This window comes from Solanum dulcamara, chromosome 8 (genome assembly GCF_947179165.1).
Source record: "Solanum dulcamara chromosome 8, daSolDulc1.2, whole genome shotgun sequence".
NCBI classification, from domain to species: domain Eukaryota; kingdom Viridiplantae; phylum Streptophyta; class Magnoliopsida; order Solanales; family Solanaceae; genus Solanum; species Solanum dulcamara.
The window spans coordinates 72,388,910-72,403,451 of record NC_077244.1 but is presented as its reverse complement, the minus strand read 5'-3'; the positions used below and the strand labels follow the sequence as shown (position 1 = coordinate 72,403,451).

At 34.0% G+C, this 14,542-nt stretch overlaps 4 protein-coding genes across 4 annotated transcripts; 3 read left to right on the top strand and 1 right to left on the bottom strand.

Annotated features, from left to right (window-relative positions):
• The first annotated feature begins 320 nt into the window (after positions 1–320).
• Positions 321–2,591, top strand: LOC129899734 (mitochondrial pyruvate carrier 1-like). Its single transcript, XM_055974766.1, has 5 exons — positions 321–570; positions 1,116–1,218; positions 1,323–1,377; positions 1,782–1,917; positions 2,216–2,591. Exons 2-5 carry the CDS (start codon positions 1,126–1,128, stop codon positions 2,250–2,252), a joined length of 321 nt encoding a protein of 106 aa, XP_055830741.1. The 5' UTR covers positions 321–570; positions 1,116–1,125; the 3' UTR covers positions 2,253–2,591.
• A 2,786-nt stretch (positions 2,592–5,377) lies between these two features.
• Positions 5,378–7,852, top strand: LOC129899733 (60S ribosomal protein L17-1-like). Its single transcript, XM_055974764.1, has 7 exons — positions 5,378–5,447; positions 5,518–5,554; positions 5,715–5,755; positions 6,788–7,018; positions 7,115–7,217; positions 7,304–7,371; positions 7,566–7,852. The coding sequence occupies exons 1-7, from the start codon at positions 5,445–5,447 to the stop codon at positions 7,608–7,610; spliced, it is 528 nt and encodes a 175-aa protein (XP_055830739.1). The 5' UTR covers positions 5,378–5,444; the 3' UTR covers positions 7,611–7,852.
• An 819-nt stretch (positions 7,853–8,671) lies between these two features.
• Positions 8,672–10,372, bottom strand: LOC129900150 (zinc finger CCCH domain-containing protein 67-like). Its single transcript, XM_055975093.1, has 4 exons — positions 10,310–10,372; positions 9,482–9,601; positions 9,137–9,405; positions 8,672–8,741 (listed from the first exon to the last, which is right to left on the bottom strand). Exons 1-4 carry the CDS (start codon positions 10,370–10,372, stop codon positions 8,672–8,674), a joined length of 522 nt encoding a protein of 173 aa, XP_055831068.1.
• LOC129901323 (60S ribosomal protein L17-1-like) lies at positions 10,247–12,819 on the top strand. Its single transcript, XM_055976467.1, has 7 exons — positions 10,247–10,373; positions 10,445–10,481; positions 10,641–10,681; positions 11,746–11,976; positions 12,073–12,175; positions 12,261–12,328; positions 12,514–12,819. Exons 1-7 carry the CDS (start codon positions 10,371–10,373, stop codon positions 12,556–12,558), a joined length of 528 nt encoding a protein of 175 aa, XP_055832442.1. The 5' UTR covers positions 10,247–10,370; the 3' UTR covers positions 12,559–12,819.
• The last annotated feature ends 1,723 nt before the right edge of the window (positions 12,820–14,542 follow it).

Sequence of the window (14,542 nt, the reverse complement as noted above, 5' to 3'; positions counted from 1 at the left end):
TCTAATTTAGAGTAAATAAGAAATCATATAATTTATATTCATATTAATTTAACTATTTTTTTCATGTTTATAAAGTATTTCTAAAACAACAACAACAATACTCACTAAAATCCCATAAAATGAGGTTTGAAATGGAGTGTACGCCGTTCTTATTATTACATCTCTACGAGACTATTTTTAAATATACACATAATCCTATAAATTTAATTTCACAAAATTAAAAGATGTTCCCAAAAAAATAAAAATTGTCGTGTGCACATGTGGCATTGCATAGGATGGGGTCTAAAGTATATACCTACACGAGAGTATTAAAGTGTGAGATTCATGACTGACATTCTCAAACTTGTCCAAATCCAATCAATTTCCATTTGGTCACGTAACTAACCACTTTCATAACTCGTAATGAACCCTAGCTGCTGCTACTCCTATTAATGGCACAATTCCTCTTCTGAAAAAAACAAGAAAGTATGTACATGTATTTCATATACTTTGTTTCAACACTTCTCATAAACAGAATTTGAAACTTAATTTTGCATTCGCCCAATTTCATCACCAATTGCAGTATCCCAGGTAAGGTCTTGTTGTAACATGAGTTGTTATAGACTGTTTTTTATATATATATATTTTATTTTTATGATAACCGTGGTGTTCGAGTCTCCACTAAGCTTGCCAGCTACTTCCTGCAACACGTATAAGGTAATAGGTAACTCTGTCAATCAAAATTAGGATGATAAATGGGAAGAAATCATCTTTTGTTTCTGTAATGTTAGGGGTTTCAACCCACCACTAGGTCACGTCCTTTGTTTGGGGTGTGGGGATTGGAGTTGGTAGAGGAAGAAGTAGGTAAAAAAAGGAATAAATATCTTGATAATTTGATTCTTTATTTTTGTACTGAATAGAAGAGAAAATGGAAAATTGATTTGTTGTTTTTACTTGAGGTATCTCAACAGAACTCCAGGATAAGGATTGTTCTTTAAATGAAAAGATTCGAAAAAAAAAATTCACATGGAAGGAGATAATTATCTTATTGGAAATGATTGGGATTGACTTTAAATGTGATTTACGAATTAAAATAGTTTTTTGTTAGTATTTAAAGTTTGTTTCAATACATGCAGAGGCAAAATCATGAATTACTTCAGGGCATTCTTGAACAGTCCTGTTGGCCCTAAAACAACTCACTTTTGGGGTCCTATGGCCAACTGGGGATTTGTCATTTCTGTATGTTCCTAACCCCTGATGATCGTCTTCGTTAATTTATCTGTGTATAGAGTTTTTGTATTTTATACTGAAGTCTCTGAAATTTACTTGAATTGATGTGTTAGGGAGTGATGGATTCACAGAAGCCTCCAGATGCAATATCTGGCAACATGACTTCAGGTGAAATAGTAGCAGTCTTTGCATTTTTTAGTCCAAACTACTCGAAAAATGGTCGATGTATCCTTGTTTTGAATGCAAAAGAAAAATGTAATGGTGGATCCAAATATAAGCTGTGGGTTTGGCCAAAACTACGGCTTCGGACTCGAGCCTCAGCCCTCATGTACATATGTGGGGAAAAAGTATAGATAGGATTAGATATATATTTTAGAACTTAGATTTTTAACTTAGCTAGAACCGACCCCCGCCCCCCCCCCCCCACACCCAACGTTTAAATTCTGGATCCGCTACTGCTCAGAGGTACATCAACACCTTCTGTTGTGCTTTGCTTCTGATCCAGCATAAATGATTGTCTCAGTTTCAGATCATTTCTTGAATTTTCTTGTTTTTCGTTTCTTTGGTTGCAGTGTTATGTGTATATTCAATATTGTGTATGAGATTTGCATGGATGGTCCGTCCTCGCAATTATCTTCTTCTTGCTTGCCATGCTTCAAATGAGTCAGTGCAGCTCTATCAATTCTCACGTTGGATAAAGCATCAACGGTACGTGTCTCCATTCACTGAGTGCATAATCAGGGAATCAATCCATATCAACATTAAGCAGAAACAACACTATTTGAACAATTCCAAAAATATTTCACAAGTTCTGGTACCTGAGTAATGGGTCTTTTTTGGTTGTAGTTAGTAGCAAGTTCCCTGTCCAGATTATGCATTTAACCAAAGTTTTGAGCGCATTTCATGTAGATCCGTCTAGATCAACTTTCCCGTTCCATTATTAATCACCTCTTGCCTTGTTTCAGTGAAAAACAAAATCTGATCTTCATGCTGTGTTTTTCTTTAGGTACTTGTCTCAGAAGGAAGAGAACATTTCTTCATGACTTAAAGTTCAGTTCTTTTCATCATCCAACAATTCGACAACCAAAAAAGAAAGAAGAACAAAAAAAGTTGTATCGTACTACAAAAGAGTTGGTTATCCGTGAGGCATCGATTGTACAAGAGTGTCAAATGGATAGAATGAGGCAAAGAGGCTGACTGATGATAGCTCCAGTGTGTCTCCTATCTAAATATGGAGCACCAGGATATTGAGAATTGAAGGAAAATCACATTGTTCTTGAATTAACAGTTTAACTATGATTAGCATGAGATAAACCTTTATGTTACAATTTGCTACTATCATTCTTCAATGGCACATGCCCCTTATCATCTTGCTTTCTGGATCTCTTATGCTTCAGTTTAGTTTTGCAGTTGAAACTGATTGTGTTATACATTGTAACACCTTGTTGGAACTTTTTTGTTTCTGTATTCGTCAAAAGCAACACAAAAGTTCATCAATTGACTACGAAGTGATGTTCCAAGTGGTGAAATTTACTTTAAAAATTGATCATTCTTGAGTAGGAAATCTTTCCTAACCAATTTTACAAAGAAAGTAAAATTGTAAGGTTAATATACATGGAGCCTATATCCTGTTCTTTATGTTTATTGAAAAGGTGAATCCGCAGAACTTGATCAGCTGAGGCTGATACAACAGGCTTTGTGGTTCAGCCCTGTAGAAGTTTAGTGCATTAAACTGCTTTATTTTAAATATATATATATATATATATAAAAGCACTCGCAAGTAGCAAATATTCAACCAACATGGGTTGTAGTGTAGTAGTAGACAATGGTGGAGCCAGACTTTTGATTAAGTAGTGTCAAAATATAAAGAAGCTAAATGGTATCAATATAATATATATATATATATATATATATAATATTTTATCTAGCTACACATTGTAATTTTCGACGAAGGGGTGTCGAGTGCATGTGGCTCCGCCACTGGTGGTGGGACTGTTTCACCCTTAACAGAGGTCTCGAATTCGAGCCCTGGGTATGGAAAAAATCCTGCTGGGAGCGCACCCTTGAATGGGCCCTACAACACGCGGTCCGAATTTAGTCGGAGCTCCACGGACTTCGATCACCAGGTGGAAAACCAAAAAAAAATTAGCAAATAATCAAGCACATTCATCCCAGAAAAGGAGGTTGAGTGTTTGAAATTTGTTTAACCTATTGACTCTTTTATTTCTGCATCAAAATGTTGAAACATACAGCTCTTTGGGATGATTTTTATCTATCGATCCTACTGTGTTGTTACTTGTTAGTTTAAATATAATATTTATTTTGATTATTATTTAAATTTTATTATATTAAATTGATAAATTTATCACTACATAATGACAAAAAGTCACATTTTATGTAACAATCGATTTGGATTGATTGCGTCATTACCTTATTTTTTTTTCATTTTGTCTTTGCTTATCATCTAATAATTCTCTTTTATCTTTTTCTCGATCTTTCTATAAAATTTTCTATCTCGTAGAATATTTTTCTTGTAGATCTAGTCTTCAAATTATTGATATGACATTATGTAATAAAAGAAAACGATACAATTCATCCAGACTTTATATTCATCAAAATAATAAAATACAATATTACACAATACAATATAATATGATACATTATGAAACGATATTTATGTAACAACCATTCGATCAACTTGTTAAGTTGTCTTTTGGACATCTAATTTCAAATTCGAACAAAGTTTCAAGTTTTGATTTTAAATTTATGTTTGTTTATCTCATTTTGAATAAAATTTCAACATGAAATTTTAATTTCAAACCTCAAATTCCGATATTTATGTAACAACCATTCGATCAACTTGTTAAGTTGTCTTTTGGACATCTAATTTCAAATTCGAACAAAGTTTCAAGTTTTGATTTTAAATTTATGTTTGTTTATCTCATTTTGAATAAAATTTCAACATGAAATTTTAATTTCAAACCTCAAATTCACTTCAAGGGTAAAAATTCAACTTTAAATCTGTGATTTCAATTCTTTTAAAATTTAAAACTTGGCCCATAATTTTAAATTTAAACCTAGACCCTTATTTATTGCAAAAGTAATCACCCAAGCCTACTTTACTCCCTAATTTACCAATTCATATTTATTAAAAATGTTATCCTTTCATAAAACCACCGCTTCCTTCTCCAAACCCAAAACCTAGCTCCTTCTCCAGATGGCCACACTTGCTCAGTACATATTTGGAAATGTTTAGATAATTATCACAAATTATGAGATTTTCATATTTTTTAGAAAATATACAATTTAAAAATTTTAAATTGCATGTCTATAAATTTTTTTACCTTCAAAGCAGTTTTTATCCGAATCATGATTTCAAGTTCATGTCCAAACACTTACTTATTTAACCTACTGAGTTTTATTTTTACACCAAACAGACTAACCCGAGAAGATTTGGAAAAAGGACTTCAATTTGAAAAATGTTCACTCAATTGTTTTTCCTTTATTTTTTCATTTTAGGGTTTAGAAAAGTGAGTAGAAGTGTGGTTGGGGTTCTTTTTGTAATTTTAAAGATTTTGAAGCCAACTTTTAAGTCGATTAAAATATACTTGGGTCCTTTTCTATGCTTTTAAAATAAAAATCTTTTTACTCTCTACACAGGATTCAATCATTTGTGTTCTCTTCTCTTTCAATCTCTCTATCTCTCTAAATGATTTCTCTTCTCCCATAAACTCAAAGCTCAAATATCATGATCCTCAGATATGTTATCTTCTTCTGGTTCCAACCATGTTATTTTCAAACTTGTAACATATATATATATATATATATATATATATATATAAATTTTTGGAATTATTTATTTTATAATTTTAATAGGCTTTAATTCAAGCATTATACTTATTTAAATTACATCAAATTCGAAACATACTATTAGTGGAGGAGTAGCAAATTTGTATGAAGTTTGGTTACACTAGCTACGAGTGTAATATTTTGAGAAACCTGACTATAAGTTAAATGAGAACGTCCAAATAGGCTATCCAATGAAATTTTTACAAAATAACAGCTCAACACAAAGTTAAGGGCCCAAATACTTCAAGAGGCCCAGTAAAAATGAAGACAGCCCAATCAGTTGTTATAGTAACTTTTATAACCAGAATATATTTCAATTTAATACGAAAACCCTAGCATCATCTTCTATCAGCAGCTGCAGGGGAATAGCAGCATCACCGGCAGCCATGGTTAGTTCCTGCGTTAAACCTTCGAATTCTCCGATTGATTTCTGTGTTAATCCTTTTGTTTTTTATGTAGGTGAAGTATTCGAATGAACCAGAGAACCCAACCAAATGTGAGTACTCAATACGATACAAACATTTTTCTGTTGCAATACTGTGATGTTTGTAGCATTATAAAAGAGTGTTGATATATGTTTATGTTTGTAGCATCATGAAAGCGTGTTTATTTGATTTTTAAATGTTTTGACATGGATTTTTTTGTTATTTTATCAGCTTGTAAAGCTAGGGGTTCGTCTCTCAGAGCTCATTTCAAGGTGTGTGATATATTTTTTTTTGTGAAACTTTGATCTATTGACGTTTGCTATTTTTGCATTTGCATATTGTTCATAGTTGTTACTATGTTTTAGTCAAGATAAATCGAATTTCATTTGTTTGTATCAGCTGTGTAGCGGTTTCCCTTATTCTGGATTCAGCAAGCTTTTTTTTTTGTGATTAGATTCCATTAAAATGAATTGCCTTATTAAAAGTAACTGTATCCATCAATTATGTAGTAGATAAACAGTTTTTGACAGTTCTGTTAGGCCTTTTAAATTCCGTGTGTTAAGTTCGCTATTTCAACTAAAATACTTGTGATAAGCATGGTGACTCTCTGGCTTTTGGAGAATAATGATGTGTCATTTCTGTTTCAATTAGTGTATGACAGAAGAGCGCATTACTGTATAATTTGGATGATGATAATAGGTGTATTTGGGAGAATGTATCTGAGTTTGTTCACAAAGTAAAAGTGTACTTTTTTTGTCTTCTGTTCTTGGTACCTCACGGGTCTGCTGAGAATGCTTGCACTTTAGACATCTAAGCTCTGAGAATTTTTTCTTGCCTATATACCATGTAAGAGGCTCTTAATTAAAGAAGTTGCAGCTTCCACTGACCAATTGGTGCTTTAATAATTTTATCAGGGCACAGAAGACATTTTCAGACTTTGATTTTGAAACACTATGTTAGTTTTCCTTTGTGCTCATTGCTGTTGAGTGTGTGTGATTATTTATCCTATCATCATATAATATTTTGCAAAGATAAAATAAAATACAAGGCTTTCACGATTTCAATCAACCACCGATAGCACAAAACTATGCCTCGACTACTTTTACTTAGAAAATTGATTCTTCTGGTGACAATTGGTTCTCTAGGATCAATGTTCTTTCTTCTGTACATTTATGCATCAGTTGGAATTAATTAACAGTTCTGTATCATTTGGAGTGATATTTAATAGCAGTTCTGTAATTTCTGATGATTATTCTAATCTTTGCATGCCTTCCTTACTCGATGTGTACTTGTTATCTCTGTAGAATACTAGAGAAACAGCGCACGCCCTTAGGAAGATGCCTTTGAACAAGGCCAAGAGCTACTTGGAGGATGTTCTTGCCCACAAACAAGCCATCCCCTTCACACGCTTTTGTCGTGGGGTTGGTCGTACTGCTCAGGCAAAGAATCGCCACTCGAATGGACAAGGACGTTGGCCTGTCAAATCTGCAAAGTTTATTCTAGATTTGCTCAAAAATGCTGAGAGTAATGCCGAAGTATGTTCTAATTTGTAGGATTATATCATTTATCTCGGTCCGTCACTTTTGGTTTTCCCTAAAGATGAGTTTGTTGTTGCTTTCACTTCATTTTAGGTTAAAGGCTTGGATGTGGATTCACTTTACATAACTCACATCCAAGTAAACCAAGCACAGAAACAGAGGCGTCGTACATACCGTGCTCATGGAAGAATCAATCGTGAGTGCTTCTCTTATTTCCTTCAATGGTTATTATTGTAGTTGAGGGATTGCCATTACGATTTTAACCTCTTGACGTTTCTGCAGCTTATATGTCACATCCGTGCCATATCGAGCTGGTCTTGTCTGAAAAGGAAGAATCTGTTAAGAAAGAGGTATAGTTTCTATGTATTCTTGTTCTTCCTCATAGTTGATTCGTATAACACTATAACTTGAATGCACGATGTCTACTTTATGTCAGTTGCCTTTGCTTTTTCATCAGTCATCTTGAGAGCTTTTTGTTTCTGTCATTATGTTTTCTCAAGTATGTATCTTTTGCAAGTATCCTGAACTTTTTTTATTCATGCAGCCTGAGACACAATTGGCTCCCAGGAAGGCGAAAGCATCTTCTTGAGGGGAGGAATGAATCCCTAAATTTTGAAAGTATATTTTCAATATTACTTCAGCCTTGGTATCAGAAGAATTTAGTGCTATTTCAAACATTTCATCATAGGAATTTGATTTTTGTGTAATTTTACTATTTCGGAGCTTAAATTGTGTTGTGCTTTTTGAAGCATGTTTCTGAGGAAATTTTGGATTTCCATGGTCTTGGTATTCTGATTCTGATAGCTGGAAATGCATGAAAAATTTAACTTATCCGCTGATGATGAATTGCTCTAATTGTTGTCTGTGGTGTTAAAATTAGATTCTGACCTGCATTTAGAGGGTCAATAATAGAATGTTTTCTACATAAACTGGGTTAAAAGATCACTAGTACAAAATGTAAGACTAAAGGATCTGAGAAGCCTTCTGTGAAGGTTTGGAGTTCATTTCTATTTTTATTTGTTTTCTTGGATTAACGTAGGTATATCTCAACATTTAGGTCACCTAGATGGATTTGCTGGAGACTTTATGTATTGTATACTGTAAACGTCTTGAATCAATTAGTAAAATTTGGTTGACCCTTTTAAAGAAAGACGATTTCTATTTAATTACTCGAAATACCAAAATTTGAATTGTTTCTTCTGTATGAATTTGTTGTGTGGCGTTGGTCATTATCACGCTTAAAATCCTCCTTCCAGTGTTTGATTCAAGTTCTGCTCCATGTGTCCTGTCTTGAATTAAGAACTTATTTCCTTGTAATGCTCGCTCATTTTCTTGAGTTGCTGTAATTCTGTCATGTTGAGTAGAATTACAACAGGAAATTAAAATCAATAACCTTGAAAATGAGTGGTCAGTCTTGATTTGTTCCGTTGGCAAACCTACAAATCTTCAAGTTGTTAAACTTGAAATTTTGTCCATGAGATAAGCCAAGTCAAATATTCACGACAACCTATCTCTAAGGTTATTCTTGTAAATCACTCAATAGTGACGTCCTCCATCGCTTATTTCCGACATCTTCAAAGAATTTAAGATGTGTGAAAAGATGAAGATGCAAGAGGTAAAGAGACAATCTTTTGAACAACCAAACTGACATCAGGATTCTAGCTCGCGCCCACCTAGAGCAGATGGAGATTTTCGGACGGAGAAAAGCGGCACTCGATATCTATTGTAGTTTCAGATTTAATGTTAGAATTAGTCCACTTGTGAGCCATTTAAATATTTGTATTTTACCGCTCCACGTGGTGACTTTGGAGTGATCAAAATTCAAAGTATTGTTTATGTCCGATCTAGAAAGAATTGGAGTAATGAGAATGTTCTCTAAATTTAAATAAAGACAAAAGCTTCAATCTAACTTTAGTATTGTGGGAGTTTCATGTACCAAAAATAAATTTGAGAAAGTTGGATATTAGCTAACGAACGGAGATATAACTAGATAAATTTGACTGTTTTAAAGAAATAGGAATTTGCTGAAGCATTAGACACGATGACCCATCTTTTAGGACAGCCATAAACAACAATTATTTCAGAAACAAGGAAGTTAAACAAATTACTTGAAACCTGTTCCTTTGTGGACCTAGAGGAAAAATGCCTTCGCTTGCTAGATATTCCACTGGTACGAAAGGAGCTGTCTCATTCAATGCGCGTGGTGAAGACCAAGAAGACACTGATGAATAGGAGGCACTTTGTTCTGGAGCAGATCCAACATTGTTGTATCCAAAGGAAGGATTGTTTCCGGTCACTGTAGTAGGATCAGAATGGTGAAACCTGCAATTAGATGCATACTTGCAGGTGCTAGTGCGCATGTAGTAGGGGCAATCCTTCTCACTCTGAGATGATGACAAATCCCTTAAGGACATAATTCTCAAATTAAAAAAGATTCTGAATGACAGCGATGAGCATTACCAGTCGAATTGGCAGGCTAAGAAAGTTAAAATCCAAGACAGGTGAGATTGCACCCTTTATCCTACTATGATTATATTTATAGGCTTTTCTATACTTGCACCCTCCTTCTGTTAGGTAATACTGCAAGATTAACAGAAAAAGAAAAAAAAAATAGCCAAAAAAGAAAATATTCTACCGTCAATACAGTTTAGAATTTTTAAGTACTTATATCTGAGACAAGGAGGATAAGTTTCATCACTAAAATAAATGAAGACATTTCTGTTAAAGCAACAATGCCAGGAGCAGAGAACAGAGCCAAAACAATTGAGAAAAAGAATTTATCCGTCCCCAAAAAAGACAATAAAACAAAACTTATAAAATATAGTATACAACAAGACATAACCAGATGACTTAATTGTGTAACTCAGAATCTTAGCATTGACAATTATAAATGGCAAATTTCAGTTACAGCAGAACGCAAAAGAGAGAAGCATCTCGATGCACCCATATAGGCAATGTCACCACATAGAGGTCCTATTTTCAAAATTGTAAAAATTTAATCTCATCTCAACATATCACCATGAAGAGAATTAACAACACTACATAAAATAACATGTAAGAACAGTAATAATCGGTCAATGTCTGCTACGAGTTTAATATTTTGAGAAACCTAACTATAAGTTAAATGAGTTAAGGGCTATCCAATAGGCTATCCATGAAATTTTTACAAAATAACAGCTCAACACAAAGTTAAGGGCCCAAATACTTCAAGAGGCCCAGTAAAAATGAAGACAGCCCAATCAGTTGTTATTGTAACTTTTATAACCAGAATATATTTCAATTGAATACGAAAACCCTAGCATCATCTTCTATCAGCAGCTGCAGGGGAATAGCAGCATCACCGGCAGCCATGGTAAGTTCGTGCGTTTAAACCTTCGAATTCTCCGATTGATTTCTGTGTTAATCCTTTTGTTTTTTATGTAGGTGAAGTATTCGAATGAACCAGAGAACCCAACCAAATGTGAGTACTCAATACGATACACACATTTTTATGTTGCAATACTGTGATGTTTGTAGCATTATAAACGAGTGTTGATATATGTTTATGTTTGTAGCATTATCAAAGCGTGTTTATTTGATTTTTAAATGTTTTGACATGGATTTTTTGTTATTTTATCAGCCTGCAAAGCTAGGGGTTCGGATCTCAGAGCTCATTTTAAGGTGTGTGATATACATTCTTATGTCAAACTTCGATCTATTGGCGATTGCTATTTTTGTTGTTGCGTTGTGGGATTCAAAATATCTTTATTTTCGCATTTGCATATTGTTCATTGTTGTTACTATGTTATTGTCAAGATAAATCGAATTTCATTTGTTTGTATCGGCGGTTTCCCTTATTCTCGATTCAGCAAGCTTTGTTTTTGTGATTAGACTCCAGTCAAATGACTTAGTCTTGTTAAAGTAAATGTATCCATCAATTATGTAGCAGATAAACATTTTTTTGACAGTTCTGTTACGCCTTTTAAATTCTTTGTGTTAAGCTAGCTATTTCAGCTAAAATACTTGTGATAAGCACGTTGGCTCTGTGGTTGTTGGCAAATAACGGTGTGTTCAGTTCTGTTTCAATTAGTGTAGGACAGAAGAGGGGGTGATACTGTGCAATTTGAATGTTGATGACAATCGCTGTATTTGTAGCATGTATCTGAGTTTGTTCACAAAGTAAAAGTGTTGATGTACTTTTTTGTCTTCAGTAGACTTCTGAGAATGCTTGCACTTTAGACATTTAGTCTCTGAGGTTTTTCTTGCCTATATCTGTGTTGTAAGAGGCTCTTAAGTAAAGAAGTTGCAGCTTCCGCAGACCACTTGGCTCACTAATGATTTCATCAGGGCACAGCATAATTTTTCAAATTTTGATTTTGAGAACTGTTTTCATTTTTTCTTTGTGATCTTTACTGTTCAGTGGATCTGATTATTTATCACTATCATCATATAATATTTTGCAAAAATAAAACAAAATGAACTCTCAATCAATCACCAATAGCACAAAACTCAGCCTCATCAACTTTTTTTCAGAACATTGATTCTTCTGGTGAGAATTGGTTCTCTAGGATCAATGTTCTTTCTTCGTACAGTTCTGGTGAGAATTGGTTCTCTAGGATCAATGTTCTTTCTTCGTACAGTTCTGCATCAGTTTGAATGATATATAATAGTTCTGTAATTTCTGATGGTTATTCTAATCATTGCATGCCTTCCTTACTCAATGTGTACTTATTATCTATCTCTAGAATACTAGAGAAACAGCGCACGCCCTTAGGAAGATGCCTTTGAACAAGGCAAAGAGCTACTTGGAGGATGTTCTTGCTCACAAACAAGCCATCCCCTTCACACGCTTTTGTCGTGGGGTTGGTCGTACTGCTCAGGCAAAGAATCGCCACTCAAATGGACAAGGACGTTGGCCTGTCAAATCTGCAAAGTTTATTCTAGATTTGCTCAAAAATGCTGAGAGTAATGCTGAAGTATGTTCTAATTTGTAGGATTATATCATTTATCTCGGTCCTTCACTTTTGCTTTTCCCTAAAGATGAGTTTGTTGTTGCTTTCACTTCATTTTAGGTTAAAGGCTTGGATGTGGATTCACTTTACATAACTCACATCCAAGTAAACCAAGCACAGAAACAGAGGCGCCGTACATACCGTGCTCATGGAAGAATCAATCGTAAGTGCTCCTCTTATTTCCTCAATGGTTGTTATTGTAGTTGAGGGATTGCCATTACGATTTTAACCTCTTGACATTTCTGCAGCTTATATGTCACATCCGTGCCATATCGAGCTGGTGTTGTCTGAAAAGGAAGAATCTGTTAAGAAAGAGGTATAGTTTCTATGTTTTCTTGTTCTTCCTCATAGTTGATTCGTATAACTCAAATACACGATGTCTACTTTATGTCAGTTGCCTTTGCTTTTTCATCAGTCATCTTGAGAGCTTTTTGTTTCTGCCATTAATTTTCTCAAGTATGTATCTTTTGCAAGTATCCTGAACATTTTTTATTCATGCAGCCTGAGACTCAATTGGCTCCTAGGAAGGCGAAAGCATCTTCTTGAGGGGAGGAATGAATCCCTTAATTTTGGAAGTATAATTTCAATATTCCTATACCCTTGGTGTTAGAAGAATTTAGTGCTATTTCAAACATTTCTTATTTTCGTGTAATTTTACTATTTCAAAGCTAAATTGGGTTGTGCTTTCTGAAGCATGTTTATGTTGAAATTTTGGATTTCTATGGTCATGTTTTTCAAAGATTTAATTGGATGTTTGTAGTATTCTGATTCTGATAGCTGGGAATGCATGGAAATTTTAACTGGTGATGAATAGCTCTAATTGTTGTCTGATGTTGAAATTAATGCCTGAAATAGTGTAGATTCTGACCTCATTGCTCATTTAGAGTATCAAATAATGCAGTGTTTTAGGAAGTTCTCTACATAAAATGTGTTAAAAGGTCAGTAATACAGAGTATAAGTCTAAAGGATTTGAGAACAAAGGATTCAGAGTTATCTTTATGTTTTGGTTACCTGTATGCAGGACCGTCTTGAATCAATTAATAAAATTTGACTTTACCCTTTAAGAGAAAGGCAGTGTCTAATTAATTAGTAGATAACTAATCCCTTGATTAATTTGAGGATGAGTTATTCCAATGTTTTGTTGGGATAAAATTGTGGGATAATTTATTTTGGGATCATAATGTTTTATCCAACATTGAGGATGAAATAACAATACTGGAGAATTAATCTCGGGATAACTTATTTGCCAACTAAAAGAGCCTTTAAAAATATACTCCTTTCATTGTTTGAAACAAGTTGTGGTCCATATGTCCTGTCATGAATTAACAACTTATTTCCTTATAGTACTTGCTCATTTTCTTGAGTTGCTGTAATTTTCTGTCATGTTGAGTAGAATTACAACAAGAAATTACAATAAATGATCTTGAAAGCTCAAGATACCCACTTGTTCCGTCGGCAAACCGTCGAGGTCAACATCTTGTTAAACTTGAAGCAAGTTTTGTCCATGAGGTAAGCAAGGTCAAATATTCATGACCACCCACCTCTGAAGACCGTTCTTGTAAATCACTCGACAGTGGTCTTGTCCTTAGTAGCTTATTTCCGACATCTTCAAAGAATTTAAGAAGACGTAGTTCCAGGATTAAGTTAGAATTAGTCCATTTATGAGCCGTTCAAATGACTCTTTTTACAGCACCACTTGGAGACTTAGAAGTCATCGTAGTATTGTTAAGGTCCAATCCAGCAAGAAATGGAGTGATAACTGATAAGTATGCTCTCCTCTAAACTTAAACCAAGAGAAAAGCTTCAAATGTAACTTCAATATTCCTGGGAGTTTGATGTAACATAATTAAATTTTGAGAAAGTTGGATATTAGCTAACGAATGGATATTTAACTAGATAATTTTGACTCTTTTAAGAAGTTATTATGGAGAATAGTAGCATCTCAACAAAAGCAGAGCATAGGAGTAGGGAGAAACATTTTCTTCAATTTCAAAAGAACTAGACGCAACATAGAGCCCGTTTGGATGGGCTTATAAGTTGGTTTGACCAACTTATAAGTCTTTTTTAGCTTATTGTAGTGTTTGCCTAATGCTAACTTTAAGTCATAAAATTCTTAAAGTTGGCCAAAAATGAAAAGTTAGGATTTCTAACTTTTTTTTCCAAGTGTCTAAAACCATTTTCTTTGACCATAGAAATTATTTTTACATCCCTAATATTTTAACTAAATTCTCAAACTACCTTTTTTATTCTTTTAACCCAAAAATTCACATCGTTTTCCTTATTTCTTCGGCATAAACACTTTTATCCAAACACTCAATTGCTTATTTATAAAAATAACTTTCAACACTTCAAAGTTCTAAAAGCACTTCATACATAACAATTACTTTTTTTAAGCCCATCCAAACGGGCTCATATAGGCGAATTCATGTTCAAGGTGCTGCTCTGCTGAAAAGTATTTTTACCACGTACGGCCATAGCAGAGACCAAAACAGGACTACAAAACAGAAAGTATGTCATCCTTCCCTGAAAT